The sequence below is a fragment of the Jatropha curcas genome, chromosome 3 (assembly GCF_041381405.1).
Source record: "Jatropha curcas cultivar XTBG-Jc1 chromosome 3, XTBG_Jcur_1.0, whole genome shotgun sequence".
In the NCBI taxonomy this organism is placed as follows: Eukaryota; Viridiplantae; Streptophyta; class Magnoliopsida; order Malpighiales; family Euphorbiaceae; genus Jatropha; species Jatropha curcas.
Window position 1 is genome coordinate 31523971 of NC_143153.1, and position 27497 is coordinate 31551467.

General features: G+C 31.2%; 5 protein-coding genes and 1 pseudogene across 14 annotated transcripts; 1 reads left to right on the top strand and 5 right to left on the bottom strand.

Moving 5' to 3' along the window:
* Positions 1–66: 66 nt before the first annotated feature.
* On the bottom strand, positions 67–3180 carry LYK4 (protein kinase family protein / peptidoglycan-binding LysM domain-containing protein). Of its 2 annotated transcripts, XM_089719561.1 has the most exons (2): positions 1336–3180; positions 67–362 (listed from the first exon to the last, which is right to left on the bottom strand). In XM_089719561.1, exons 1-2 carry the CDS (start codon positions 2984–2986, stop codon positions 82–84), a joined length of 1932 nt encoding a protein of 643 aa, XP_089575687.1. In that variant the 5' UTR covers positions 2987–3180; the 3' UTR covers positions 67–81. The 2 variants fall into 2 exon arrangements, with proteins under 2 accessions (XP_089575687.1, XP_012079103.1); XM_012223713.4 differs by lacking the exon at positions 67–362 and having other exon boundaries at positions 884–3152.
* Positions 3181–3719: 539 nt separating this feature from the next.
* Positions 3720–6230, bottom strand: LOC105639606 (cold-regulated 413 plasma membrane protein 4). 7 transcript variants are annotated; one of them, XM_020681517.3, is made up of 6 exons: positions 5923–6230; positions 4803–4910; positions 4643–4672; positions 4374–4553; positions 3988–4031; positions 3720–3896 (listed from the first exon to the last, which is right to left on the bottom strand). In XM_020681517.3, the coding sequence occupies exons 1-6, from the start codon at positions 5944–5946 to the stop codon at positions 3830–3832; spliced, it is 453 nt and encodes a 150-aa protein (XP_020537176.1). In that variant the 5' UTR covers positions 5947–6230; the 3' UTR covers positions 3720–3829. The 7 variants fall into 7 exon arrangements, with proteins under 7 accessions (XP_020537176.1, XP_020537177.1, XP_020537173.1 ...); XM_020681518.3 differs by having other exon boundaries at positions 4404–4553; positions 5923–6229; XM_020681514.3 differs by having other exon boundaries at positions 4643–4713; positions 5923–6204.
* A 990-nt stretch (positions 6231–7220) lies between these two features.
* On the bottom strand, positions 7221–7796 carry LOC105639955 (putative calcium-binding protein CML41; annotated as a pseudogene).
* Positions 7797–9871: 2075 nt separating this feature from the next.
* Positions 9872–10759, bottom strand: CML41 (calmodulin-like 41). The gene has a single exon (XM_012223711.4). It carries the CDS (start codon positions 10708–10710, stop codon positions 10123–10125), a length of 588 nt encoding a protein of 195 aa, XP_012079101.1. The 5' UTR covers positions 10711–10759; the 3' UTR covers positions 9872–10122.
* Positions 10760–16648: 5889 nt separating this feature from the next.
* LOC105639604 (PQ-loop repeat family protein / transmembrane family protein) lies at positions 16649–20281 on the top strand. Of its 3 annotated transcripts, none has more exons than XM_020681662.3 (12): positions 16649–17030; positions 17219–17261; positions 17480–17506; positions 18371–18469; positions 18568–18674; positions 18769–18937; positions 19047–19148; positions 19245–19343; positions 19436–19456; positions 19580–19638; positions 19742–19832; positions 20041–20281. In XM_020681662.3, the coding sequence occupies exons 1-12, from the start codon at positions 16807–16809 to the stop codon at positions 20044–20046; spliced, it is 1047 nt and encodes a 348-aa protein (XP_020537321.1). In that variant the 5' UTR covers positions 16649–16806; the 3' UTR covers positions 20047–20281. The 3 variants fall into 3 exon arrangements, with proteins under 3 accessions (XP_020537321.1, XP_089575985.1, XP_012079099.1); XM_089719859.1 differs by having other exon boundaries at positions 18769–18907; positions 20050–20281; XM_012223709.4 differs by having other exon boundaries at positions 16650–17030; positions 20050–20281.
* Positions 20282–25187: 4906 nt separating this feature from the next.
* On the bottom strand, positions 25188–26465 carry LOC105639603 (putative galacturonosyltransferase-like 2). Its single transcript, XM_012223708.4, has one exon. The coding sequence runs from the start codon at positions 26334–26336 to the stop codon at positions 25266–25268; it is 1071 nt and encodes a 356-aa protein (XP_012079098.1). The 5' UTR covers positions 26337–26465; the 3' UTR covers positions 25188–25265.
* Between the last annotated feature and the right edge of the window lie 1032 nt (positions 26466–27497).

Here is a 27497-nt window from a genome sequence, read left to right on the forward strand (position 1 = left end):
TTGCTGTGCTACAATTAATCTAGAATATTCCATAAATGTATATTGTTTTTGAAATATATACCATTTTATGTTTACAAGGAGCTAAACATATTGCATAAACATGGATTCCGATCTGTAAATACCCAATTGAATCTTAGAAAGGGAGGAAACTATTTCAGCCATCCTCGGTCTACTTTCTGGCTTCGGTGCCAAGCATGCTAGGCTCAACTTTACCATTCGGGAGACAACTTCCATGGAGCACTGCGGTTGCAGAATAGGATCTACAAGGCTGCTAAGTTCAACTTCTGCATCTTCTTTTTCCATAATTGAGGTTACTGTTTCAGACAATTGCATTTTTTGTTCATCCTTCATGAATACAGCTTATTTTCCAGTACATAATTCCAGCAGAACTACTCCAAAAGAACAGATAAGGAGCTTGAAGATATGAAATTTTCTATCAGAATAGGGAACTCTGTAACAACTGCATAATTTTATTCAAAGTATTTAGACTTGTTGACTATAAGGTGAGCATTTCAGAGTTGGTTTCTATGAAAGTGAACCTACAATGGCCCCAGTTTCAACCAATATGTTTTTATATATATATATATAATTTAAAAGCTTATTGGTAACTATTTGGGTTGATATCAAAGCATAAGGTGGTAGAATAGATCAACAGAAAACAGTTTTTAAAAGACTTCTACAAATGCCATCTTCAAAGTCAATTGATTTTATTTTTTTTAATATTCATAATATTGTTATAAAATGACTCATGACTTAAGCAGTTGATATGATTTGCAGATGGATTATAACCACTGGCTGCACTGCAAATTTCTAGTTGAAGCCTACTGATAAATCTAAAATAGAACTTGTTTGTATACAGAGAAATTTACTGAAAGTGATAACATATTTGAAGATATATAGCTCATTTCCCATTATGATTTTACAATCTTGAATAGGACTTTACTATTGGAACAAAGAAAGGGACAACTAAAAAAGGAAAATGAAAATGAAAACTTGAAAAAAATAGGTAACAAAATTCATTTAATGCACATTGCTTTCAAGAGCTTCTGCTGTACTGGTATCCTGAGACAACCGATGATTCCCAGTTAAGTGAAGTGGTCAGGATTCTCGAGAGAGACTGAGTTATTTCATCCATGGCAGGACGATCTGATGGGTTTTTACTCAAGCAACTATCAATCAATCTCAAAATAAGAATAGTGAGTTCCAAAGGATAATTCCCTTGCAAAGAAGGATCAATGAATTGCCTCAAACTGTCCTTTCCATTTGTCTCAGAAAGAGCATCATTTAAAACATCTGATAAGTTCATATTTTCCTCTGAGTATAAGGCAGCAACTTCTTTTCCACTAACTATCTCCAAAATAAGAACCCCAAACGCATACACATCAAGCTTTGTAGAGACAAGACCATTTTCCAAATACTCAGGAGCCATGTAACCTTTTGTTCCAATAATATGCCTTGTCAAAGCAAATTCCCCTTCTTGGCCTTCTGCAGACCTTGCCATAGCAAGATTTGCAATCTTTGCTCTAAAATCACTGTCAAGAAGAACGTTACTACTTTTTATATCTTTATGGACATGAGGAGGAGTAGTAAAACTATGTAGATAGTTAAGCCCTGTAGCCACATCTAAAGCAATCTGTACTCTTTGCGTCCAATTCAAGAATTTCCCATCACTGTTACTGCTGTAGATCCAATCGCTCAAGGGTCCATTAGTAGCATACTCATAAACCAGATACCAATGACCATCACTGAAACAAACACCAGAAAGGCGAATAAGATTAAAATGATTTATCTTGTTCAATAAATCTATCTCCTTTGATACATCACCATTTACTTTCTTAATAGCAGCATAATCACCATTAATTAAACCGCGATAAACCGATCCTTTAATCCAACAACTTGGATTAAAATTATCAGTCGCAGCTTCCAGCTCTTTCAACTTGTACACCTTAATGGATTGAGCTATACTAGAAATGCTATCCAAGAAATCCTGAGATTCTTCATCCAACTTCTTGTTAAGTGGTTTCTCTTGCGCCCCAAAGCTTTCAGAGACAAAAATGGGTTCAGATTTCTTCCTAGTTTCACTTTTATGAAAGACTGCGAAGAAAATAATGCTTCCAATAATAAAGGTGAGGACAATTCCTCCAAGAACACCAACAAGGACATAAACCCATGTCTTGTTTGAGCTATTATTAGAGTTTGGTGATGCAGATGGAGGCTGAGGCGGAGGCGGAGGCGAAGCTGGAGATGGAGGTGGTGATATTGTTTGGTTACTTGATGGTGGGTTTTGCAAAGGTATTAGAAGCGTCGTGAAAGGAAAAATGGTGGGATTTGACAAACTAAGTGGTGTATTAGCTTCTAGAGTTCTTTCAGTATCTGCACCAAATTGTATACTAACCCCTGAAACTGTATCACCCCACTTGATTATATAACTTAATAGATACTTGATACCAATATCAGTTTGATTCTTTGTAGGGCAAGCACATCTAAGAGGAACGTTAAGTCTTTCACCTGGAACAATATCAGTAGTTTGCCTTCTGTTCTGATCCCGAACAGCTTGACAGGTTGAGAGGCCTTGATAAGTGTTATTTGCAATCCAGAAAAACGAATCTCCGTTCTGCGCAACATAAGTTGTGTTGAACTGATAGTAATCACCTGAACATGAGCAATTGACGGGAACTATCACCATCTTGTTAGTATCAAATGATGCGGTTTCAGAAACTTCGTTTATTGCAGAAAGCTGAGATGGGTCAGAGCTCAAAAGGGTAGAAATGGAAGCAACAGTATTATAAGGAGGTTTCGATCTGAAGATAAGGTAAGCTTGGCAAGTTCTATTTAGGCCATTGCAGGAGTATCCAAGAGCTGAATTGCCAGTGTTGGAACAATTTGTTGTAGCTTTTGCCACATAAGGCTGCTGTGCATGAATCAATGAGCACAAACCAAGAATCATAGCAATAATAAAAAGGGAGATAACCGAAAGGAATTTCATGTTGGATTCGGAAGCTAAGACCTAATAAGCATATCTAATAGAGCACATATATAATTGTAGCAGTTCAGAGAGAAAGGGAGAGCAAGCGAGTTGTATTTGGAACTGGCCTTTTTGAGAAAAAAGATTCTTAAATAACCCATGTTGAATTTTTGACAAGGATGTTTCTCCGAACAATAGTTTATTATATTACATTTGTCACTGTCAATATCCCCACATGGAAATCTCAATCTTTTATCGAAAAGAAAAAGAAAGGGATGATCAACAGATACTAAGAAAAACATTCCACGTTTACGGGCTCTGGTCAATGGTTTTATTAAAATGAAGAAAAAGTTTTATTTTATTTAATCGCTCTAATTGCAATTTGAACTCCTCAAAGCTCTATTGACACTAAGGTCAATTGTGCGTTAGTAAACAAATCAAAAGAGTAATTGTTCGTGTTTGGAGACGGGTAAACCCATCAACCATGAGAAACATTCTATGCGAGAAAATTAGCGGTTGAATGGTAATTAAAATTTAATGCAAGTAATCACATCCGGAAATTGGATTTGACCAAGGAGAAAGTTCATAGAGAATGAATAAGAAATGACATGATCATATGGAATCTTGGAAGTTGGAAGTGGTCTTTACACGCTTAATTATGTAATTATATAAAATTTGTCATGATTTATATTCCAATCTGACTTAGTTATACCTTCCAATTTCAAAAAAAAAAAAAAAAAATCAGCAAATGAGATTCGATGAAAATGGGTTATCTGGCTTTTCCTTCAAATAATAAATAAATAGATAAGCCTAAAAAAGAACAATTGCCCTAACTGCTGTTGCGATCAGTTGAATTGCCAGAGTCTAAAGCAGCCACCAGACTTGACTTTTTCGCCTAGTTGAAGTAATTTGGTATTCGCGTACTTGAAAACTTCCAGGAAGCAGAAACAAAACCAGGTCAAAGCACTAATATATGCATATAAACCCGACAAAGAAGCATCCCAAGCATCCACAAAACCCACCTAATATCTTGAAATTCAAGTCTTTTATGGAGTCGGTCAGTGACCTGTGCAAAACATTTCATTGATTAAGCACTCAATTAAACTAAGCAGGCCCAAGATTTTCTCATGGAGCTTGATGGAGTAAGAATCAGTGGGTATTTTCATTTCGTCTTCTTTCTCATGAATGCGTATCTATATATGATACTAAAATTCAACAACATTGAAACCGAGTAGCTGAACTGAACAATGAAATTTGATCAAGAAAATGTTATAGAGCCTAAATTGGGGGCTCAGGCTCAACTTCAGAAGTTGATGGGAAACATCATTCCCCATGGAAAATCAATCCTTTCTCTACCAAGTTCCTGAGCATAGATACAATATTGAAAAGAAGAACAAAAGAGCTATACCAAGACAGTAGAAAAAGCATTGATAATTACATTCACAATTCCTGAATCCTCCAATTCCTCGAAGCTCTGTAATGACAAGTGAAACTGCCAATATGAGACAAAACACACCACCAACAATGGTATCACGAAGTCCATTAGCCAGCCCATTAGGTGTGATGACAAATAGTATGAAACGAGAAACTGTACATATTAGAAACAAAAACCATTTACACATCAGCAATGATAAGCATCGTGTGATAGGAGTGGTGTAGGGAAAAAGAAATGCAAACCTGGAAAGGTTTCAGGAAAGAATAAATTTGCTGCAACAGCAAGAAAGGCAATCCAATAACCAAATTGTCCTCTGAATAAAAAACATTGGTATGTTTAGCAAATGCAATTACAGACTAGATGAAGATCACACAAAGATATGTTCGAAGCACTAGCAGGAACCTTAAAATTTTGAACATTGTTGTTGGAAAACTCGTAAACAGATACAACACTAGAAGGGTAGTCTGTAAGGCTGATCTCTGGCCTGTTCGAATCAGGATCAACAAGAATCTGCCAGAAAAGCCAAATGCAACAAAAAAATACACAATAAGAGAATGATAACAAAAAAAGACTAACAGTTAAGTCCTTGGCATTCAAGACCATCTTGATCTTAAAAATTGCACTTTTCTATAAAATGAGGAGGGCAATTGAATGGCTGAAATGAATGAATCACAGAGTATTTGGTTTAGAAGAAAATGGCCAGACAAAATTTAAATCCAAAAAGATCAGTACATAATACACCTTGTAAATATAAAGTGGTTTGTCATAAACATAGCAATCCAATGTCAGTAACATTGCTGGATCAATCCAAAAAGAATGTGCGAGTGATAACTAATGAGAATTTCAACTACTAGACAGCAAAATGGGTATAGGATCAGCCACAATCCACATAAAATAGTATGAACTCTCAAGGCACTTGACAAACCATCATCTCATAAGTTCCTACACTCCACACCAAAATCAGAAAAAAACAGGTACTGGCTTGATTTCACCAATGCAAATGATCTTTCAACTTCAGCAGAGTCATTGAATTTTAAGTTATAAGATAATTAGAGCTAGATTTGAGTAGAATTCTTCAGCCAGATTTTTGCCAAACAACCAAATAAACAAATCTTCGCAAGATTTTGGCAATAGTGATTGTTGAAATAAACTAAAATTACTAAATATTACTGAAGCCTCAAACAGCAAGGGAAACATTCCAATAAGGTAAATTATTTCTCAAAGAATTGAATTGACCCAAAATTTTAACTATCAAGAATACACTCATCCATGCAACCATAACCTGCGATGGACAGTAAACAACAACAACAACAACAACAAAAAGAAAAAAAAGAAAAAAAAAAGAAGGTAAAGGCCCCAATAAACAGACAAAAGAACTGGTTTGTCTTTATTCAAGAAAGAGCAATTAAATAACAATGGGCAATATAAATTGAAGTTGCAGACAAAAAACAAGAACAAAACTCAACCAAAAGTGACTAAAAGAGAGAATAATTGATTAAAGATTTTACGTAAAGAGACGTACAGAGCAGAAATGGTTCCTCCCCATTGAAAGGTAGTTTCAGCCTTGCTGGATCTCAACTCTTCCGTATTATAAATAAAATTTGAAGCCACCCATTTTAATCCCATGACGATTAAGCTGTACATATTCAGTTTTGAGCACAAAAAGGTTCACCATTTATGGCAATTGCAGAAACCCATTTACGTTTTTTGACCTCTCTCTAACTTTACTCTCCTCTTCTTGATTTCTTGTGCTTTCCTGTACATTCTTGGAGATGCATGCGTCTTCTCGTTTAGCTGTTAGTCCCACCAACCAAACAATTCAGCACGTGGCAAACGCATGGTGCTCTACGGTTCCTCGTATTCGAACGTTGGGAAATGGGTTTTATTACAACAAAAGAATAATCATTGTGGGCCATTAAGTCCAAACTGATTGGCCCAGTACCTGCTGTATAATCTTATTACCCATTTTGTTCAACTCTAATGTTTTGTATGAATAAAAGTTAAAAATCCAAGTATAATTTAATTATGGGAAAATCCAAGTTTTGGCTTACCTAATACTTGAGGATCTCTATTAAGTAACTCATGAGATCCCTAAATTTTGATTGTCAACATTTTTATCTTTTCATTCAAAATACCTACTTTTAACCGTTAAATTAACGTGTAAGTACCGACTTCACTTTAAGCCTTGGTTTTCAACCACATCTACAACATTACCCTCTACTTCAATTTGGCCTCCAATATAGCTTTAATCTCCATTTTTGTGATAAGGGAGTTAAATAAGGTTTTTTCATTATCATAAAAACCTCTTTCATCGGGTTTGAAGCATCAATCTAAGAATAAATTAACAATCAAATCAAATTCAAAAGAAATAATTAAGACAATTAAATAAGTTACTTTTTGCTTTGTGTTGTGGAATATTTCAGCCTGGATGTGGAGGTTGCCGAACGAACAACTTCCTTGTTTGCAAGGTGGTAAGGGGTTCTATTCATAGTTTCCTTAACACGGATAATATGAGCATAAAACCAAAATAATTAAAATCAAGAAAATAATCAAAACCAAGCAGCTTTTCTACTGTTTTCAAGAGATCAAGTATAACAACAATGGAAGTAAAAATGATATCGGTAAGATCTGAATTATAGGGATTCGTAATTGCGAAACCACCGGATATGGTTGTGCAGTCGTTGTGGCAGTGCAATATTCATTGCTTTTTGTTCAGTAGTAGCAAACGATCGTGGTTCAGTTATCGTCAAGAAGATGACATTCCTATGTTTAGGGTGCTTATTGGGATTTAAATTTTTTCTCTTTCATTAGACTCACTTAGATCACTAAGATTAACTAGAAAAGTATACAATTTTAAACAGAGAGAAACTGTTCACGGAATCAAAAATATAGAGATCTTATAATTACATTTTGGAAATAGAGATCCTCAAATGATAATTAGACCAAAATTTAAAGAAGAAGAAGAAAAACTACTTCATGTAAAGCTATGCTAATAATTGATTATACCATCATTTGGTGAAACTCATGAAAATCAAGAACACCATTAGCATCAGTATCAAAAACTTGAATCATAGCCACACATTCATCCAAGGATTTTTGAATCTCCAAGCTTATTCAACATCCTTTGCAACCCTCTTGGAGTTATACACCCATCTCCTTTCTCCAACTCAAACATTTCAAAAGCTTTCTTCAAATCCTCCTCCTCATCATCTCTCTTCATTAACTTCAAGAAATCAAGAAAGTTCAACAAATCATCTCCATCAGTATCAAGCTCCTTGATGATCGCTTCAGCATATCTTCGTATGACATATACTCTCCAAATCCAATGGAAGTGAAATAAGCCCTGAGTTCGAAGGCTGAAATCATTCCATCACCATCTCTGTTAAAATAATTAGTTTAAACATTACACCACCAAAAATTATAAATAATAGAAGTGATGTCTTTTTTGAGGAGTTAATAAATTTTCTAGAATACTCCTTGCTCAAATTTAGAATTAAAAAATTTATTATTGATTGTGAAATAGAGACTGCATGTTATAAATTAGCGACCGATTTTTAACATTTTACGACCGATTTGTCGGGCACAAAATACCGTTTTTTTTGTAGCGAGGGCTTAATGTAATGCAATGAAAGTGAAACCATGACTGGTACTGTGCATAGAATTTGGTGGAAGGAAATTGCATGAAAGCTTCGCAAAAGCAAATCCACAAAATTGATTGACTTTTGCGTGCCCCAAATAAACGTTACTCGCGATGCTTTTGATTGGTTCACTTCACATCAAACATACAACCAGATGATTAAGATGTTTTATTATTCTCTCCAAACTTGAACAATTAGAAAAATATTTATATGCATTATTATTATTATTAAAAATGCGATATTGAAATTTTCGTTCTAAAAAAATATAAAGAGAAAAAGAAAAAGGGTGTGGTTGCATGTCAAACATCTTTACTGGTGAATTAATGTTGTCATGAATTGCATGATTTTTTTTCTTTTCTTTTCTTTTTTGCACTTTCAGATATCCTTACAGGTCACAACTTCATTTGTGCTATAGCTTCAAGGTTTGTACGAGTGGCATTTGCACATGACATGGGACAGCCTAACTTTCTCACCATAATTCAATCTTTTCAGGTTAACAAACAATGCACATCAAATTCCTTAATTTATTAAATCATCTTCGAGTCTACTTTTCTTTTCAAACGTACACCTTACTCTATTATATTGAAAAAGAAAATTTTATCATAAAATAGTCTACAACTACAATCATGCATTTTGAAAGTTCTTATTGTGTTTGCATCAATGAAAAATGCTTTCTTAAAAAAAATAAAATAATAAAATAAAAAAACCCGAGAGTATTCTGATAATTCACTAGAAAAAAAATGATAAAATAAAAATAATTTTTAAAAAATTTTTATTTTGATTGATTTAATCCATGGATGGACTCATATCTAGATAAATTTTATCTAAATTTTTAATAACATATTGGGCGGCAAAAAAGCAGTTCAATATTGATACGGTGGTATTTTTGACCGTACACCGACAAATAAGAAAAAGATAAAACATGAATAGTTTTTTAAAATGTTCTTATTTTCATCAATTTAGTCTATGAATAAAGGGTGATGAATAGGGTATAAGCAAGTGTAATCCTTTCTGGATAAGTTGCATATTATCAAATCACACTTATCGTAGAACTTATTTACTGAAAGTGTTCATCTTTTCATTCTTCGTAATAAGAATTTGATTTTACTTGGGGATATTTTATAAAAAAAATTTTGAATACATCAAGCTGATATGGTTAGTGCAATCTCAAAATGCTTAGTTTCCAAACACTTGAGTTGATTTAAAATGTAATCCCATTATTTTTTATGAGAGGATTTATATTAACTCACAATCTAGAAATTAAACACTGATTTTCTATTCATCAAATTATGTATTTCTTTCTAATCCTAATTTAGTATTCCATGGTTTTCTTGGGGGAAAAAAAAAAAAAAAAAGAAGAAGAAGAAGAAGAAGAAGAGTGCACCATGCCTTGGATACAAAACTTCAAATCATAAAAGTTAAAACTAGACCCGGTTCAGCATTGGGTTTGATATAAGCTAACTTTGAGTCAACACAAAATTAGATATATATAGAGTTTGGTAGACTAACCATTCTATTCCCATTAAGAGAAAAGGAGTTAATAAAATGATTAAGAGAATAACTAAAGATTAATCATGTATAACTTTGAAATTAATCCCAATTATCAAAATATAATATGAAAACCAAATTCAAACTAACTACTAGTATTGTTACCATTCTTTTGACGATAAAATAATAACTAATTGCTGATCGTTTCATCCAGTAAAAAACAGACCATTTAGACTGAAATTAGAGAATTTCTAAACAAGAAAACAACTACTATTGCACTAACCACAAAGGCATACAAATTGAAATATCCAAAACACTAAAGTATAAAATCAAAAGGAAAATAAATAGGATTCAAAAGCCAACCCACACATGGTCTGCTTCATTTCCGAACTCAAGTACTTCATTTACAAGAACAAGCAAGAATTTCCCAAACAAAAGAAAAAGAAATTAATGAAAGAAAGAAAGAGAAGCTCCTTCAATACTCTTTCTCTCTTCCTCCCTCCTTCCCTCTTTAATTTCTTTTTTCCCTTCTTTTAACATATATAAATACAAATATGCCCCATGCCTCTTGCTTTTAGTATTATTAATGAACTAAATTAAGCCATCATTCGATAAAATTCTTGAAAATCAAGAACTCCATTACCATCAATATCAAAAACATGAATCATAGCAACACACTCATCGTACGATCTCGAATCGCCTAATCGATGGAGCATTCTCTGCAATCCTTTAGGAGTTATGCAACCAGCTCCTTTCTCCATTTCAAACATTTCAAATGCCTTTTTAAGATCATCATCTTCTTCCTCGTCTTCACTTGCTGATGTTTCTTTTTTCATTAACTTTAAAAAATCTTTAAAATCTAACAACTTGTCTCCATCCGAATCAAGATCATCAATAACAGCTTGTGCTTCTTCATGAGACATATATTCTCCAACTGACCCAAAATAAGACCTAAGTTCGAGGGCTGAAATCTTATCATCTCCATTGCTATCGAAATGGCGAAATACCTCTTTTAGCTCATCTTCTCTTGAAATATTAGGATTTTTTGGTGTGCACTGAGAGATAGGAGAAAGAGGAGAGCTTGAGGTTGAAGAAGTAGTATTGCTTGACTTTGATTTTCGGCGACTGAGGCTTAACATAAGACTCTTGTTGGAAAACCACTTACAAGTTTTTTCTTTTGCCATCAGAGGGATATGGATATTAAAAACTCACATGCAAAGCTTAAGTAGATGTAGGAAACCAAGGAAGAGACATTTTTTTTTTTTTTAATAATGAAAAAGATTTATTAATTGGTAATTGCAAGGAAGTTGCAGAGTGTTGAGAATCTAGACCAACGAGAGCAAATTAATCAAATCAAATTCAATTATATATTTAATATTGATTTATAATAAATTAGGCTTATATTTAACATAAAATGATTTAAACCATTTTGATTGATTCACTCTTCAGATTATATATTCTTTTAATTAGTTATATTTATTCGATGTGTGATTACCCACGTACTCCAACACAGAGAAAAATGAATGACAAAATACGTAAATGCGTTTGAGTGGGAAGGAAAGTTCGTAGCAGCTTCTTAAAGATTGTAGAATATGGAATACGTTAAATACTTATCTACTCCTCATCATGTATGGTACAAGTATTAAATCGTTTTAAAATAATAAAAATATTTCTCTATCACAAATATTAAATTTTTTTAAAATTATTTTTTATCCACAAATATACTAGTAAATCATTTTGAAAATATTTTTACGTAATTAATTTTAATTTTACCCAAATTAGTAATTTTTTTATTATAATTTAGAAAAATTAATTATTTTCTCGATCACTGTTTAAAAAATTATTTTCTTATTATCCAAGTTTGAAAAATTATTCATTTGCCCCAATTTACATCAAGTATTTTTCTTTCCTACTTTTGATACTTGTAGAATTTCCTTTTTATTAATATAATTTTCATATTACTAATGGATTAATCTGAATAGAAAAGACTCAGATTTAAAATTTTTATTCACACTTCCTCTTTATGAGTTTGACGTGATGAAAATATAATTATACGTAATCCAATAAGCTAAAGACACATGGTATAAAAAAAAATACTATATATATATAAACCTCCATTTTGGCCTACCAAATTAAGCAGGTAAATTATTATAATTGGTGGGGTTCGTTATTGTTTTGTGGTCTCGATACTTAGATAGACGTAAGAAATTCATTTAGGTAGCCTATTCTATTTTGTTTTTTCCTTTTATATATTAAAGGAAATGACAACTGTTTGAGTTCAAATTATTCATCTCTTATTAGCAAATCGATCCACAATTTTTAATTTTAAATATTTGAAAATTCTGATTTTTTTTAATTTAACTTCCTATCTATCATTAGTTTGTGACATATATTAAAACTTTAAAAAGCTACTAATATAGGTAAGTGTCCCCTAAAAATTTTAGTATTAATTTCTTTTATTGTTATTAATTAATATTAATTAGACTATTTTTTTCTATTATTCATAGAAGGTCAATTATTAAATTAATGAAAGACTATAATAAAATATTTCCACAATAAAAAAAAAAAAAAGAAAATTCAATTAGAATTTGCCTGATTGGCAATATTAATAAATTTCTAATTAATTTAATGACTTTGAAGTCATATTAAAAATTAGAAATTGAGAGTTTTAAAATTTTATAAACGCATCATTGAGATTCAAAAGCAATTTAATGGAAATTTCCGAGTGGAAAAGCTACTTCATCATTCTTCAACAGTATTAATTATTTCTTTGTTTAATAATCATCGAAAAGGTTGCCTTTGGAAATCAGAAAGGCTATAAAGCAGTTAAAGAGGCAGACTTAAATGCTAACCCTAGATTGTGCCCAAAGAAAATTTTATACCACTGGCTATGCTTTTTCCTTTAAACTTCTAATCTGACTCCTCGTTTTTCTTTTGTTTTCTTTTTTTTAATATTGATCATTGACGAAGATCACAGCGATGGAGACCAGCCAGATGGGTGTTTTGGGCCTTTGTGCCCTTCCCTCTTGTAAATAAAGCTTTCTAACAAATTAAAACTGAAAAGCCCTAAATTGCAGGCTTGCTATTGTTGGGTTGGGTTCGGTTGGGTTGGGTTTACTAGTTTACTCACAATGTAAACCAAATTAAAACTATCTCAATTTAATAATAATTAAATTACTATGTGCATTGTATTGGACATAGCTCATGTCTTTCTTCTTCTTCTTTTTTTTTTTTTTTTAATAAGAATGAGGACGAACGAAACTAATTACTGCACCATCTAGAACAAATTACTCTACATGAATCATAAAAAATAAATTAAGGTGGAAGACCCTCCAGATAAGTATTAAAAATAGTTGTACTATTGTCTTAGAAGATACATATCTATATAAAAATTGATTTTCTTGAAAATATAATTAATCTTAATGTCTTAATTCAAAAGGAGAAAGCCAAATTTGCATGACAAAAGAATAAACTGATACAGGAGGATCCAAAGCACCAATAATAAATTTCACAAACATCAAGATGAAATATTCATTTTTCTTATTTATATTAATAAAATCATTCCATTGTGTCACATCATGCAAATATAGCTGAATACTAATAAAATCTTGATTCAACGATATCGTATTTAAATGCCTCTCTGTATATATGAATAGAAGATTGAAAATGGTGACAACTCCGTGTCTTAGTTGAGTTGTGGGACTATGACCATCCGTTGGAGTATACAGATAAATACAACTAATTAAAAACCCATATAATGTGAATGGTGAATCAACCAAAATGGTTTAGATCATTTTGTATTAAAAGTAAGTCTAACTCATTATAAGCTCAATATTAAATATATAATTGAATTTGATTTGATTAATTTACTCCTAGGGCCCAAAATCTCAATGTAGTATCAGAGCCTGAGATCCGAACCTGCACGAGGGAAGTTCCCGTATTGGGTCGTACCCTGATGGACCCATGTGTTAGGCCATCATATGCTTGTCAAGTGGGTAGTCCCACTTGAGGGGGAGTGTTGGAGTATGTGGGTAATCCTAAATCGGATAAATACAACTAACTAAAAGGGCATATAATGTGAATGATGAACTAACCAAAATGACTTAAACCATTTTGTATTAAAGGTAAACCCAACTCATTATAAGCCTTATATTAAACATATAATTGAATTTAATTTGATTAATTTATTGATAGGCTCAGATTCTCAACACCATCACATAATTTTCCACAGCCACGCTAGGTTCTTACCCCATTTCATTTTCCCATCCTTGTCATCGACAAGCTGAACTCTTTTTCGATTAAATCCTGAAATGGATTATAATGAGTGGTTCCTGAATTTCTTTATTTCCCAATTACATTCATTTGCAAATAAAAAGATGGCAGAGAAGCAATGAAAATAAAAACAAAAAATGTACTAGTTTATTTGTAGATGCTAAAATTACAATAATAACCATCACCCACTACTGATCCTAGAGATATCTATTGAGACATAGAGATGGAGAGACAACAGATATTTGTTTTAAGACAGTGACTGTAATTACAAAGCAAAACCGTAACAAGATAAGTGAAACAATGTCATTATATCTAGAAATAATAAAAACAAAGTGTACGTGTTGATTTCTCTCTTCTCGAAGGAAACCTGATCAGTTTAGAAGATAAAGCCTTTTAGGACACAAACAAAAACCAAAAAAGTTAAATTGATATCAAATAATTCACAGGAAGATTATAATTCATTAGAATTCTTGAAAAAAAAAAAAAAATCTCGTAATGTAAGTTTGGACTACATAAAATGCATGATAATTTTACCATAGACTTACTAAATTGATAAAAATTTTTATTATTAAAAAAATTCGAATACAAAACTTTTGGCTGCAGTAAAAAGACCAACACGACACAACATGACCACATATCATCAACATCTGGTTGGCTAAATTAATTTTAAGGTAAATATTTTAATTAAATTTGATCATTTTAAATTTTATAACAAAGAAATGGAAAGCTGTGGGGAACCGAAAATGCGTTGAAGGACATGTAAAGAGCTGACACGATAAGACTAAAAGAGAGAGACACGTGTAAATAGCAGTGAACCACAAAGTTGCAGCGCACCGTCGCCGTCTTTGTCAGGTTGCGGTTGTCCCAATCTAAAGATTAGCTTGTCCATGCTCTTCCTCTTCCTTCAACCGACCCCAGTGACCAATTTCTCCTGTCGTAGGACTTCCACTTCACCATTGACTCAGCTGCTTTCTCAATCTCCTAATTTGGGCTTCTACTTTTCCTTATTTACGCTTAACACCATGCTTCAATTAAAATTAAGAACGAACCTGGACGAACCCATGGCTGGATTCAATCCATATAAAGAGAAGCAAAACTAAATCCAGCAATGGCAGATTTAAATCTTGTTTGGTGGAATGAACTTGGCCGGAATAATGGGAATGGTTCGTGAAAGATTAGAGACTGTCATGGAGAGACCGAGTCTGTATAAAATGCGAGGACAAATATGTCAGTACAGTGTCTATGTAGATATATATGATGACAGAGCAGCTAACACTTACGATATGACAGCTTTTTCAACAATAATTCGTCAGTGTCACGTGTGCTACTCCTTTCGCCGTTCGTTTTCAATTCAGTGAGGAAAAAACAGTTCGAACCCCCTGAGCTTGGACAAGGATAATCGGATTATATAATTTGCTTAAAATTAAGTTTTTTTTTTATTAATTCTAATACAAATATTCATAATTTATTTAAATTGAGAGAAAATCGACTTATTATTTTTTTGTACGTGCATAATAAAAAATTTAGTAAAATTTATTTTTTATTAAAAAATTTTCTTAATCTAGAAGTTTAATTTTGATTAAATTGTTGTTACATTTTCAAATTATGCATAAAACTTGTGTATAGAAAATACAAAATGAGGAAATGACTCATCAACCACTCTACTAATTGAGATTATTAATTAATCTTATTTGCTTAAATTAAAGCATTATTAGATTTAGAGTGCAAGTTGCAAAAAATTGAACCGCTAAAAAAATAAAAATGGTTGTGATGAAAAGGATATACTAAATTACTAGTTGAGGTAAGGAATCATAAAATAATATCCTATGTGGATAACTAAATGCCATTTCAGTTATAATATTAGACCCAATGCATATGCTTTTTTAATCATCTAAATAACAAACAAAGCTTTAGATCTAATCATTTCCATTATTTCCTGCATCTTACTATTTATAAAGATATTAATAATATTTTTATTTTATTCGTTACTTTTAAATATCTTTTATTTCATTAATTATTAAAAGAAAATTAATAAAAGAAATGGAAATGTTTTCAAAATATTAATGACAATAGATATAAATAAATAGACAATTATTTTTATACCATCCACAAAATGTTTATTGAATCGTTTACATAAGTTCGCTCTTTCTGGAAAGAAAATAAAGAGCCGGGCCATGAAAATTTTTTATAAGGAAGCTTTAACCTATGATATCATGTAACCTTGAAGTTCAATCCCACAAACGCCCTTATGTTCAACCCCTGCTGGTTTTCAAATGTATAATTTTATTTTGTCTTGTACAAATAAAATTTTTTGGACCGTCAAATTTGGACGCCTATCTTTATCATAAATAACATCCTGCAAAAGAATATGCAGCCAATGATTCTTACCTCACATGGCTAAGGTGAGGGGATCGTAATTAAAAAGATTATGGGTTTTATCTCCTTTTCCAACATTTCAACTTATAATTATTTGTAATATCTGTCGCTGATAGGTTAGACCATTCTTAATAAATTTTAACATAATTTGTATTTAAAATTATAATTATAAGTTTGCTTGAATTGCAGTATTGTCTGAATGTATTATGTAATATATCTTTGCATATAGAACTGAATAATAATAAAAAAAAAAAAAAAAACAAAAGAAAAGAAAGAGTAAAAGAATATGCCCATAGACTCTACTAGTACTGAAAATTTTACGCACGAAAAATGATCACAGGCTTCATTTGCTTAAGCTGTGGTTCATCACATTCTAACATGAGAAGAATATGCCGCGTACGACATTATATATACTGCGTTTTACTATTTTAACTTTTCCTTTCTCTATATATATAAATTAAATTGACCCATAAATTTTGAGTCGGAAAAGAAGAGTGTAGATAAAAAAAAAAGCTTATATAGGCTCCTCTTTTTTTTATATGTAGTCATCTTCCTAACAACCTAAGTCTTGGCAGCTAACACACTCTCATTATCTCCTTTCATAGCTTAAAAAAATTGAGATCTAGAGAAAGATGTCGCTGGCTTACTGTGTTAAGGAGCAGAAACCTTGTGTTCGTTGGGTAGAGAAATACTTCAAAGACTGTCTTTGCAATCTAAAGGATGAATTTTCTTTTGGTTTTGGATTCATTAGTTTAATCTGTTGGGGAGTTGCAGAAATCCCTCAAATCATTACCAACTTTCGTACCAAGTCCAGCCATGGCGTCTCTCTTATTTTTCTACTCACTTGGGTTGCTGGGTTTGTTCTTTATTCTAATTCTTTCCCTCTCTCTTTCATACATTCTTCTCTATTTTCTCCAGAAACAAACACAGTCTGAATTTTTTTTTCTTTTTAAGTTTGCAGTTTTACTTGTTGTTTGATCTGTGCATTTCAGTAATTGCATAATATTTAATTATTATCCTTTTTTTTTTTTTCGGTTGCTGCAGAGATGTTTTTAATCTTGTGGGATGTCTTCTTGAACCAGCAACGGTGAGTGTGTATCATCCACTGAAAGGGGGATTTTGTGGTCCAGAAAATGAATATTGGGAATGGCCTCATATTGCAACTTGCAATCTTTCTACTTATATAAACCTTTTTTCATTAAAGATGCATATCTTGTTTTTTGCATTTTATATATTTTATGCATAAAATACATTATTATCTTTGTAATCTGATTTTTTTTCTTTTTTAAAATTTTCTGGATGCAGCTGCCAACCCAATTCTATACTGCCATTGTAAGTGCTTTTTCCTATTTAGTTAGGTTTGCTTGTCTACTTTTTAATTTTCAGTAGTCAATTTACAAAATGAGCCTTCAATATATCTATAATTGCAATTTCATTAATGCTGAAGCTTAAGTGGTTCCTCAGTAGAGTCAGCAACAGTAAACTTGCGGATTCAATAATTGTTTTTTGGGCTCTAATTAATTATAGGCCCAAAAAACCTCGACAGTGTGGGTTTTCAGTTTTGTGTTCGCTGCAGGTTAACATTACACAACTCCCCAGTTTCCCTGTACATTTTTTTTTTTAAATCAGTTCTTTGTCGGGAACATTAGCTTTTTTTTTTTTATATATATATATATATAATATTTAGCTGTTAGTTATTTTAATATATTTTTATAATATATTAAAAGTTAAACGCAGAAATTAACTTTTTATAAAATATTATTTTTAATTTTTAAAAATTAATATAAATGATATATCATCGAACACTTAAAAAAATAATATTTAATATTTTGACTTATTAAAATTATGAAAACTATTTAAAAAGTTATATCTCAACATTGCGTTAATCAAGATTTAGTCACTGATAATCTGCTAATAATTTAGGTTATCTTTCCAACTGAATCAAGAATTTTTGAGGTGCCAAGAAAATTGGAAAGTAGAAAATAAAAAAAATGTAGTGATTCCCATTTACCCACATGTCATGGTCCCAAGCTCACAGGTTGCATTCCATGCAGTGAATAACTTTGTCCAGATTTCCATGAATTATAAAACTCTGTATGTGATCATAATTGTACAATTCTACACATAAAACAATATATTTCCTTCTTAGTATTAATTCATTAACTCTTCTTTGTCTGTTCTTGGGTTCATTTGCAGCTGTACACCACAAGCACTATAGTTCTGGTCTTGCAGGGTTTGTACTATGATCATATCTACAGGTGGTGGAAATGCCAAAAGATTGATGATAATCAACAGGTAATCTATGTTTTAATTTGTGGGTTTTCAGTCTATTAATCATGATTAATTAGCAATTTAATTATAGAATCTTGTTAATTAACTGTTATTATTATTAGGTTGAAGATGATAAAAAACCATTGAAGCAAAACAAATCAGGTGACTCGGGCATTCCCATACCCAATGCCTCACGTACTGCAACTCCTCGTAGGGAGTATTATTACACGTACGTATATTAGTAATTTCTTTCAATTTGGTTACTGTGCCTTTAATTGCTGGTTAATTAATTAAATTACCTTTGATTTTTGTTTATTTTTCAGCTCAGCTAGATCCATGGCAGGCAGCGGTACGCCGCCTTTTCGAGGTTACCTTAGGGCAGCCAGAAGTGGCCCTTCAGCTATGGGGCTTGACAATGAATCATCCTCAGATGATGAGGCCTCAACTGTCTCCGTTAAATCTGTTAGTCAGCCTAGACCAATTCCTCGATCAGTGAGCCTCCAAAATCATAATTAACCTCATAATAATTAACTCAAATGTTAATCTTAATTAGTAATTATCCATTCTAATCTTAATTCTGAGCTTGAATTTTTATTTTCAGGTTGGTTATGGAACATTTCTAGCCACATCAGTGAACCTGCCTCGACAAAGTAAGGCATTGACTTATGCCTACACTGGAATTACCAGTAGAAGACTTTTACATGTATGGCAATTTAGTAATTGCAATTAAATCTTTTTTTTTTCATATAATTAATTAAATTCTCACTTATACATATATATTTATGGTATAATATTGCAGGAAGGAAGTGGAATGGAGCACAGTGCTTTTGGACAGTGGTTGGGATGGCTTATGGCAGCTATATATATGGGTGGCAGAATCCCCCAAATTTGGTTAAATGTAAATTAATCTTAATTAACTTTCTAGTAATTACTTATATATAATTAAAATCTGTTTAAATTTCTAATCAAGTTGTTGATTTGTTTGACCAGATTAAAAGAGGCAGCGTAGAGGTGAGGCTCCTACACATTCTTCACTTGCTTTTAAACTACTACAGTATAGTGTAATCTCTAATTAAAACATATTTATGCGTTAATTAATTAATATTAATTTGATTAAATTTTGACATTATGTAGGGTTTAAATCCTCTCATGTTTGTCTTTGCATTAGCGGCCAATCTCACTTATGTTCTAAGGTTTGTCTTTCTCTATTTCTATCAGTCGCATAAACATATATATATATATATAAAAAAAAAAAAAGACTCACAAGCAATAATATTTTCTCCATTTGAATTGCAGTATTGTTGTTAGAACCACTGAATGGGATAGCATCAAAGCTAATATGCCATGGCTGTTGGATGCTGCAGTTTGTGTTGCACTTGATTTATTTGTATCCTTTAATCAATTTTCTTCCAGAAATGCTAAATTTTGCTCTCTCTCCTTCTATAAATTTATTAATCTATTCAGCTATATGTATAAATATTTTAATATTAACCGGACATAGATTCTCAATCCTGCTTAGTGCCAGGTCGGCCTTATAAGGAATAAATCAATCCCAATTATATAAATATTTGATGTTTGATTTCCTTAACAAATAGTTTTGACAGATCATATTGCAGTACATCTACTACAGATACATGCATCAGAAGAGAATAAGCCATGGAGAAGACTATGGAGACTATATGGAAGCAAGCAAAGCTGTTTTATCTTAGAACTCTAGTGGAAGTATATTGTATATTTGTAATTTGGAGATTTAATCAATCATCATTAGAGATCCTTTTTCCAGTGTATTAATTATATAAGCATGAAAAATTAATAATTTGAAAATTTTATCCTTAATTCGTGGTGGGCAACAATTGTTTCTGCTTGTGATAATTGATGGCATGACCTACCATTTCGTTGCCATCTGGTTGTCTTCTCGAACTTTTATTATTATATAATATAAAAAAAATATTTATACTATATAAATTCTAGGTGGAAGTTAATAGTATTATTGTTATGCCCCAGAGTCATTTCATTTTAATCATAATCTTATACTTTAAAATTTGACAATTAATGTTATAATTGGCATTTTCTTTTTTCTCAACTTCTAAGCCACATATTGGGCTCCAATGGAATTGGGTCAGCCCAGTAAGATGTACAGGGGCCCACTTTGAAATACACACTCATTTGAGAATGTCCAGCGAAATCTAGTTTGAACATAAAGCTATGTTTAATAATATTGGGTAACAAAATGACCAATAGCATTTTATAAAGTGAAAAAGCAAAACCTTTCTATATGCTACACCAGATTATCAGAATACTGTTTAATCGTTTTATTAATAATCACCCAGAATGGAATATGAGTGAGTTGTCATATTTGTGATAGCATGATAATGCACATGCAGGAACATGTGGGAGAGAAAGGAAGTTGCAAAGTTAAAGCATTTTGGACATTGCTTAATACTCAATTCAATTGATTTACTTCAATTCGAGTCCACTGACTGGGTGTTTAAATATCTCTGTTATATATTCATTCCGTAACATATATATAGACTCACTTTTATTTTTCATCTGTCCCGCAATGTTGTAGTATTTCTTTCTTTAAAGATCATTTATTATATAATTTTTTAATATATCTTTATTTTTATTTTTCAAAAGAAGAATTAGTGTTTCTTTAAACAAAAAGAGAGAGAGAGATTAGTTCATAGTTCCACAATTGTTCATTAGATTTATATAATCCCAATGAGCTTATTTTGAGTGATTAAGCCCCATGGTTTAAGGAGGAAGAGTAATTAATATCCTGGTCTTGGACTTTATTAGATTTCCCATAGGAAAAGGTGTCTCTGTCTACCAAATATAATTAATACATATACATTATCTTCAACGAATTTTCAATTTATCCTTCTTTCTAAGTACAGGGTTAAAAATATATCCGTTACAATAAAAAAATTTTATTTTTATTACTTACGTGGACAACAGTTCATGAAATAGGTCTAGTAAAGTCTATCCCTGATAACACTGCTTCTTTGAAAAGATACAATGGTTTTATTTCATTGGTTATGCAGTGTGACTTTTGGCCAAAGGAGTCAGAGTTGGTTAGTAAAACCAGTGGAAATGCACCAACTTTTAGTTTTTCAAAGTTGATAACTATTGCTGACTGTCTGTCTATTATAGCTAATACTGTAGTCAATTCATTTTGTTCTTAGTCTTACTATTCATATTAATGACTTTACGTTTTCCTTTTTTTTTTTTTATAAAAAATATGATATCCGATACTGCCGACTAATCTCAAATTCTGCAAAACTCGTTATAGAATCCATCTTTCTAATTCAGTTTTTTTCATTCACTAGGATTTAAATTCTGAATGTTATTTAAGAAATTCAGCGTCTCATTCCATTCGACCAATTGATAATTTTTTTTTCTCTTTTTTATTATATTAGATTGAGATGTTGTAGCAGAATAAATTAAAAAAAGAATACAATTTTAATTTTTTAATTAGACATTTTGTTATAGCGATAGAATTTCTATTAAAAATTATTATACTAAAAATAGTTTTTAGAAATGTTTTATCTAAATTAAATTCCTTATTCTTTTTTAAATATTCTACACAAAATATATATGTTTCTTTACTTATATTATCACACTTTTACTTAAAAAAAAAAAAAAAAACATTTATGATATAAATAATTTGGAAAAAAAACAATAATAGTAATAAGGTTTTCCATGATGAGTGAGAACCGACAATCACTTTTAAATTGTGAGTTCCATGATTAATACAAATTAAGCTTGATTATTATACATATTAAACCCCAGAAGATTAGATTATCTCAAAAAAGAAAAAGGTGCAGCTGATTAGATACATATAGGGTTTTTATTTTATTAGGAGTGTATATTATATATTAATAAATGTTTATGGTTTTCATGCAAACTTTTTTAATTCTTTTGGTCCACAACTTCAAGTGACATCATTTCTTTTTCTTTGCTTAAAAATTGCTTGAATGTACTAACAAATAAACACAAAAATATATATATATATAAATAAATGGAGAATTAAATTTTAATTAACATACGGATATATTTTTAATATCGAAAATAATTATACAGTCCATGAATATGTATTAAAATAAATTAAGTAAAGGTACAACTACTAAGTTTCTTGTCTTTTTTTTTTATCTTCGTCTTCCTCGTTGCCTTGATATTTGTTGATTGTTTACTATAAGTTTTTATACTATACATGATCTCGTTAGATTAGGTTAGATTTAAAACTTATCATTAATTAAAAAATAAGTTAAATTGGCCAATCAAAATATAAAAAAAAGAAAAAAATTTAAAATTTTCTAAAAAAAGAAAATAAAATATTGAAGGCCATGATAGACAGACAGAATTTTATACTTTATCCTTTAAATATTTTTTGATGGAAACATTATCCTTTAAATATATATAATAATAATAATAATAATAGTACAGGGCAAAGCTAATTAATTAAGGGAAAAAACGCGTTAGCATGGCATAATTAAATCACTAATTATCGATTGTCAAATGGGTATTTATCATTTTGACTTTGGACATGTTAATTGATGCCATGATATGATATCCCCTAAATTTAGGTTAAAACATACATAAGATACTACTGCTTTGGGATCCCATCCCTATATATAAAACTAGTAAAAAAAAAAACCGTAATTCGTGCGTGGATATTTAATTATTGTTATAGTTGATTATATTATTATTATTTTTGATAAATTATTATTAAACTGTTTGGAAGAATAATCAAAATCGTACTTGAAATAATTAATAATGACAAATATTAAAATGATTTATAATAATAAAAAAAAACTATAACAATGTTTGAAATACCATAATACGGTAAATTGTTAACATTGTAATCGAGATTCATTATCAGAATAATATCATAGTGAGGAACTAACCACATGTTGAAACTCTGCAAATGACTATGGTTAAAATGAAACTTGAAATTTTTCATTATTTAAAACATTTAAATATTTGGATTGCTTTTAAATAATAGCATAGGAGCCTGGAATAGAATTCTATAGAGAAAATCATTAAATATGATATCTAATTTTAATATAGATGCAGAATAAACAAAATAAGTAAAATTTATTGATAAATAACATTAATTAATTTTTATTAATGTAAACGAAAACAAAAATAATTTTATTTTATGGAATGCATAGATTAATATATTTGTTTACTAACTTTAATTAATTAAATTATATACCAAAACATAATATAACCGCGAGTGATGTAAAACTAGACTATAAATGCAGATCACAATCTCTTTTGTTAATATTAAAAATCCCGTTATTTGCTCAATCAAACTACTTCTAAAATATTCTAACTATGTATATATTTGTATTACGTAGACCTAGTAGAGAGTACAATAATTTTAACCATGGCACACTAGACAATGACCTAGTATTCCACCACTACTATCCTTCTATCTTATACTAACATTTCCTAAGATCTCCTCCCCATGTTTAAAAAGTCAAATATATATTGATTTTTGGGAAATTGTATATTTGAGAGCCATTGCCCCTAAATTATGACCCCAAAAAAAAAAAAAAAAATAGTGCGAGTATCAAGTGTTACAGAATTGTCATGTTGTATATGCATTTATCACTAGATCATGTCTTGATGTATTAATGTTATAGAATTGATTTGTGCCATTAAGCTAATAATGTACCGTTTATGTATGTTTAAAATACACATTTTAGCATTTATTTTTATTTAAATTTATAAATTTATTATTTCAGATTAGCGTTCGATGGTCTGAGAAGAGACAAATCGCTTTCTGAGTGTTTAATTTAAGTTCTAATTAAAATTTATAATTTCTAAAAAAGATGTAAGCAATTATATCTATAATAGTTAAAAATCCGTTACAGTTGATCCTAGGTAGCTAGTGTAAACTTAGTAGCAAATGTTTTACATATCATCTTAAGTGTGATCTAACGGTATAATTAACAAACAACAGCTGTGGCAGAACATGATTAAACTTGTAATTATGTAATAAGTCCCACACACAGCAATCGAATATTAATATTTGAAAAAGTTAATTATTTGGTCAAACCATCAATGTTGGGCTTTGGCCAGACAATATGTAGATACCAAAAGAAGCTAGTGGATAAAGAAGAAATTTAAAACACAAAATATCAAATAAGTGATACATTTTCATGTAATAAGTCATGAAGAGTATCCTATCACGCAAAAAGCATAAAACTCTTGAACAATAATTTTTCTTTTTAAACTACAATTTAGATATTAAAAACAATTGGTTAATTAAAAATAAATAATATTCGATTTATTCGGTAAAATTAATTATTTTAACTACTATTAACTTTCGTTATACAGGTCAATTAGCATTTTATCAAATATTTAAAAGGAATTACATTTTGTAATTTTCTCCTTCAAATTCTTTAAATTAGTAAAAATACTACTCTACCGAAATGCTAAAAGTTATACGAAAGTCTTAATCATAACAGGAAAAAAAAAAATATAGTCACATGTAATATCAACACAATCATGTAAGAAGCAAAATGAAGAAAATTGACAATAAATAATGTGTACAATTCCCTCTAGATTTGTCAATAATATATCTGCAACTATATAAATGCTGCTGTTCTCAGGTACAGAGCCAGAAAAAAGCGAAAAAAAAAAAAAAAAAAAAAGCTCTAATTAAGGTCTATTAATGGCGGTATTATATAATTAATCGCTCAATAATTTATGAACACAGCTTCCCTCTGCCTTCATTGAACAACTGAAAAGTCTCTCTTTATTAATTTATAATTTTCTATAATTAAACTCAAATTTTCTAAAACTGTAATCAAGATTCAAGATCGAAACGCGTTTGTAAAAGATCATAAGGAGCCCAAAGAGAATCCAACGGGCAAGGCCGGTTACTGTCAAGCCGAACCCATGGCTTACCTTTTCCACTCCAATGCAACAGACTAACCGGACCAGGATGCAACTCTCTACAAAGACCGTGATAATTATCGCCGCCTAATCCGTGTTGATTCCACATGTGATCTACCGGCGCTATATTTCCGGCAAAAACAAGCAAAAATGGCGGCAACGAACCTAGTTCGTAGATCCGTATCCTTTTCTGCAGTTCCATCCATTCAATTATCTTTGTTGTGTAATCGCCTTCTCTCCACCTCTGTAAATCGATCACCATTACTCCTGTGTTAAAATAACAAGCATTGCGTTCCGAGAAAGTTAAAGATAACGATGGATTAGACCAGAAGGTAAGTGTAAAGTACGAAGTGAAGTTAGCGTTGCAATACTCCGGAGCTGCCAAGACCGCCTCGTCGCCCAGTGGAGTGGCGGCTAAAATGGAAATATCGTCGACTAGAATTATGTCGGAGTCTAAGTAAATGACTCTTTGGATGCAAGCAGGGAGGAGATCGGCCAGGTAGTTACGGGCGTAGTTGAGTGGTGAGTCTAGGGCGGAGCGGATGGAAGTGGAGATGTGGCCGGCCACGGCTGAGGTGTCGAAGGTGTAGATTTGAGAGTGGAGGTAAGGAAAAGAGGAGGTGATGGTGGTGTGGAGAGAGGTGGCGGAAGGAGAGGAAATGAAGTGGAAGCGAAGATTTTCCGGACAGGAAGAGTGCTGGAGTATTGAAAGAATCGCCGCCATGGTGCCACGGAGGTAATGTAAGTCAAGAGTCATTGCCACGTGGACCGCTTGATTAGAGCACATGTCATCGGAATAGAGGGAACAGCAGGTTGGGGAGTTGTAGAATTTCGGGGCCTCTTTGAATTTTTGAGAATTGTCGGTGGCGGTGGTGGTGGCAGCAACGGCAGCTGCATTGGCTGTGGTGATACAGAAAAAGAAAAGAAGGGAAAGAAGGTGGTGTGAATGTGGCGGGCGCGGTGGCGGTGCAGGAATGGGCATAGTGTGAGCAAGGAGAGGAAGATTTAGAAATGTGAAAGGAAGAGAGACACGAAGTTTATAGTTTTGAACCCGCGTTGTGAAGGAAAGCAAATCTTAAGGACTTGGAACTAAAGTCGTTGGTTTCACATTTCTTTAATGTTCTTCAAATTCTTGGAAGCACTCTCTATGAAATTAATTACATTCAACTTCAACTTCGTGTATTTTCAATGAAAGAAATAACAAAAAAATTATGAAAAATATTTTTTTATAAATTATTTTATAGAAAAAAAAAATAAAGCTTTAAGTATTATTAAATTCTCGCAATTAATAAAGCTTTTCAAATCAATTTATAGAGAGAAGATTTAGTGTCGATATCCATCAACGTCTCAGAAAGCTCGAATACTGCATCTCCACCTTCTAAATTAACCAAACTCCAATCTATTTTAAAATTAATTTATTTTCTTTCTCATCAACTTTAATATGCTTAATTATGTCCAAAATGATAATAAGAAATTAAAAAACAACATATAATATATGGCACGTAACAATATTTTGGATCATTGTGGTTCCTTCTTTTACTATGAGTCGTTGATATGCTACGTAATGCATCCAGGCTTTTCTTTTTTGCATACATATATTTATATATTTTTAAAATGCCTTTTCCCCTCTTTTTCTGGCAATCTGTTATGTAATGGCAATGCACTCAAGATACTAGTTAAAAAATTCAGATTTTTTTAAAAGAAAAAAAAAATTTCAGAGTCTCCCACAAAATTGTATTGTTCATTTTAATATTTTAATGCACCGAAAAATGAATGCATATATGTTAGATTGTTTGAGTTAATGGAACTCAAGTGATTGAATTTAAACATTTGATAGATTTATTAATTTTTTGAAATATTTTTTCAATTAATGGAATTTTTCAGGTACATCATTTTTATAAATGATGAAAATTTTTTTATCTTAATAATATCTTCCAAATTCATAGATTTTTGTTTTATTCTAAAAACTCAAAACTTCCAATCATATGTACCAAAAAAATAAAAATAAAAAATAACACCATATGAGACAATGATATTTTGATAAATTTTACATTTTGTAATTTTTTTTTTCAGAAAGAATGATTTTATTTTATCCACCACACAATTTTTCTTTTTGTATTATATATATCCATCATATCACACA

Excerpts from the sequence above, each read along its gene's own strand:
- CML41 (XM_012223711.4), bottom strand. The coding sequence starts at position 10,710 with ATGGCAAAAGAAAAAACTTGTAAGTGGTTTTCCAACAAGAGTCTTATG.
- LOC105639603 (XM_012223708.4), bottom strand. The coding sequence starts at position 26,336 with ATGCCCATTCCTGCACCGCCACCGCGCCCGCCACATTCACACCACCTT.
- LYK4 (XM_012223713.4), bottom strand. The coding sequence starts at position 2,986 with ATGAAATTCCTTTCGGTTATCTCCCTTTTTATTATTGCTATGATTCTT.
- LOC105639606 (XM_012223712.4), bottom strand. The coding sequence starts at position 6,044 with ATGTACAGCTTAATCGTCATGGGATTAAAATGGGTGGCTTCAAATTTT. Across the intron at positions 4,714-4,802 it reads ACAATGTTCAAAATTTTAAG|AGGACAATTTGGTTATTGGA; the intron begins GTTCCTGCTAGT and ends TTTTTTATTCAG. Across the intron at positions 4,554-4,642 it reads CTTTCCTGAAACCTTTCCAG|TTTCTCGTTTCATACTATTT; the intron begins GTTTGCATTTCT and ends TAATATGTACAG.
- LOC105639604 (XM_012223709.4), top strand. The coding sequence starts at position 16,807 with ATGTCGCTGGCTTACTGTGTTAAGGAGCAGAAACCTTGTGTTCGTTGG. Across the intron at positions 17,507-18,370 it reads CCCAATTCTATACTGCCATT|CTGTACACCACAAGCACTAT; the intron begins GTAAGTGCTTTT and ends GTTCATTTGCAG. Across the intron at positions 19,149-19,244 it reads CCAGTAGAAGACTTTTACAT|GAAGGAAGTGGAATGGAGCA; the intron begins GTATGGCAATTT and ends ATAATATTGCAG.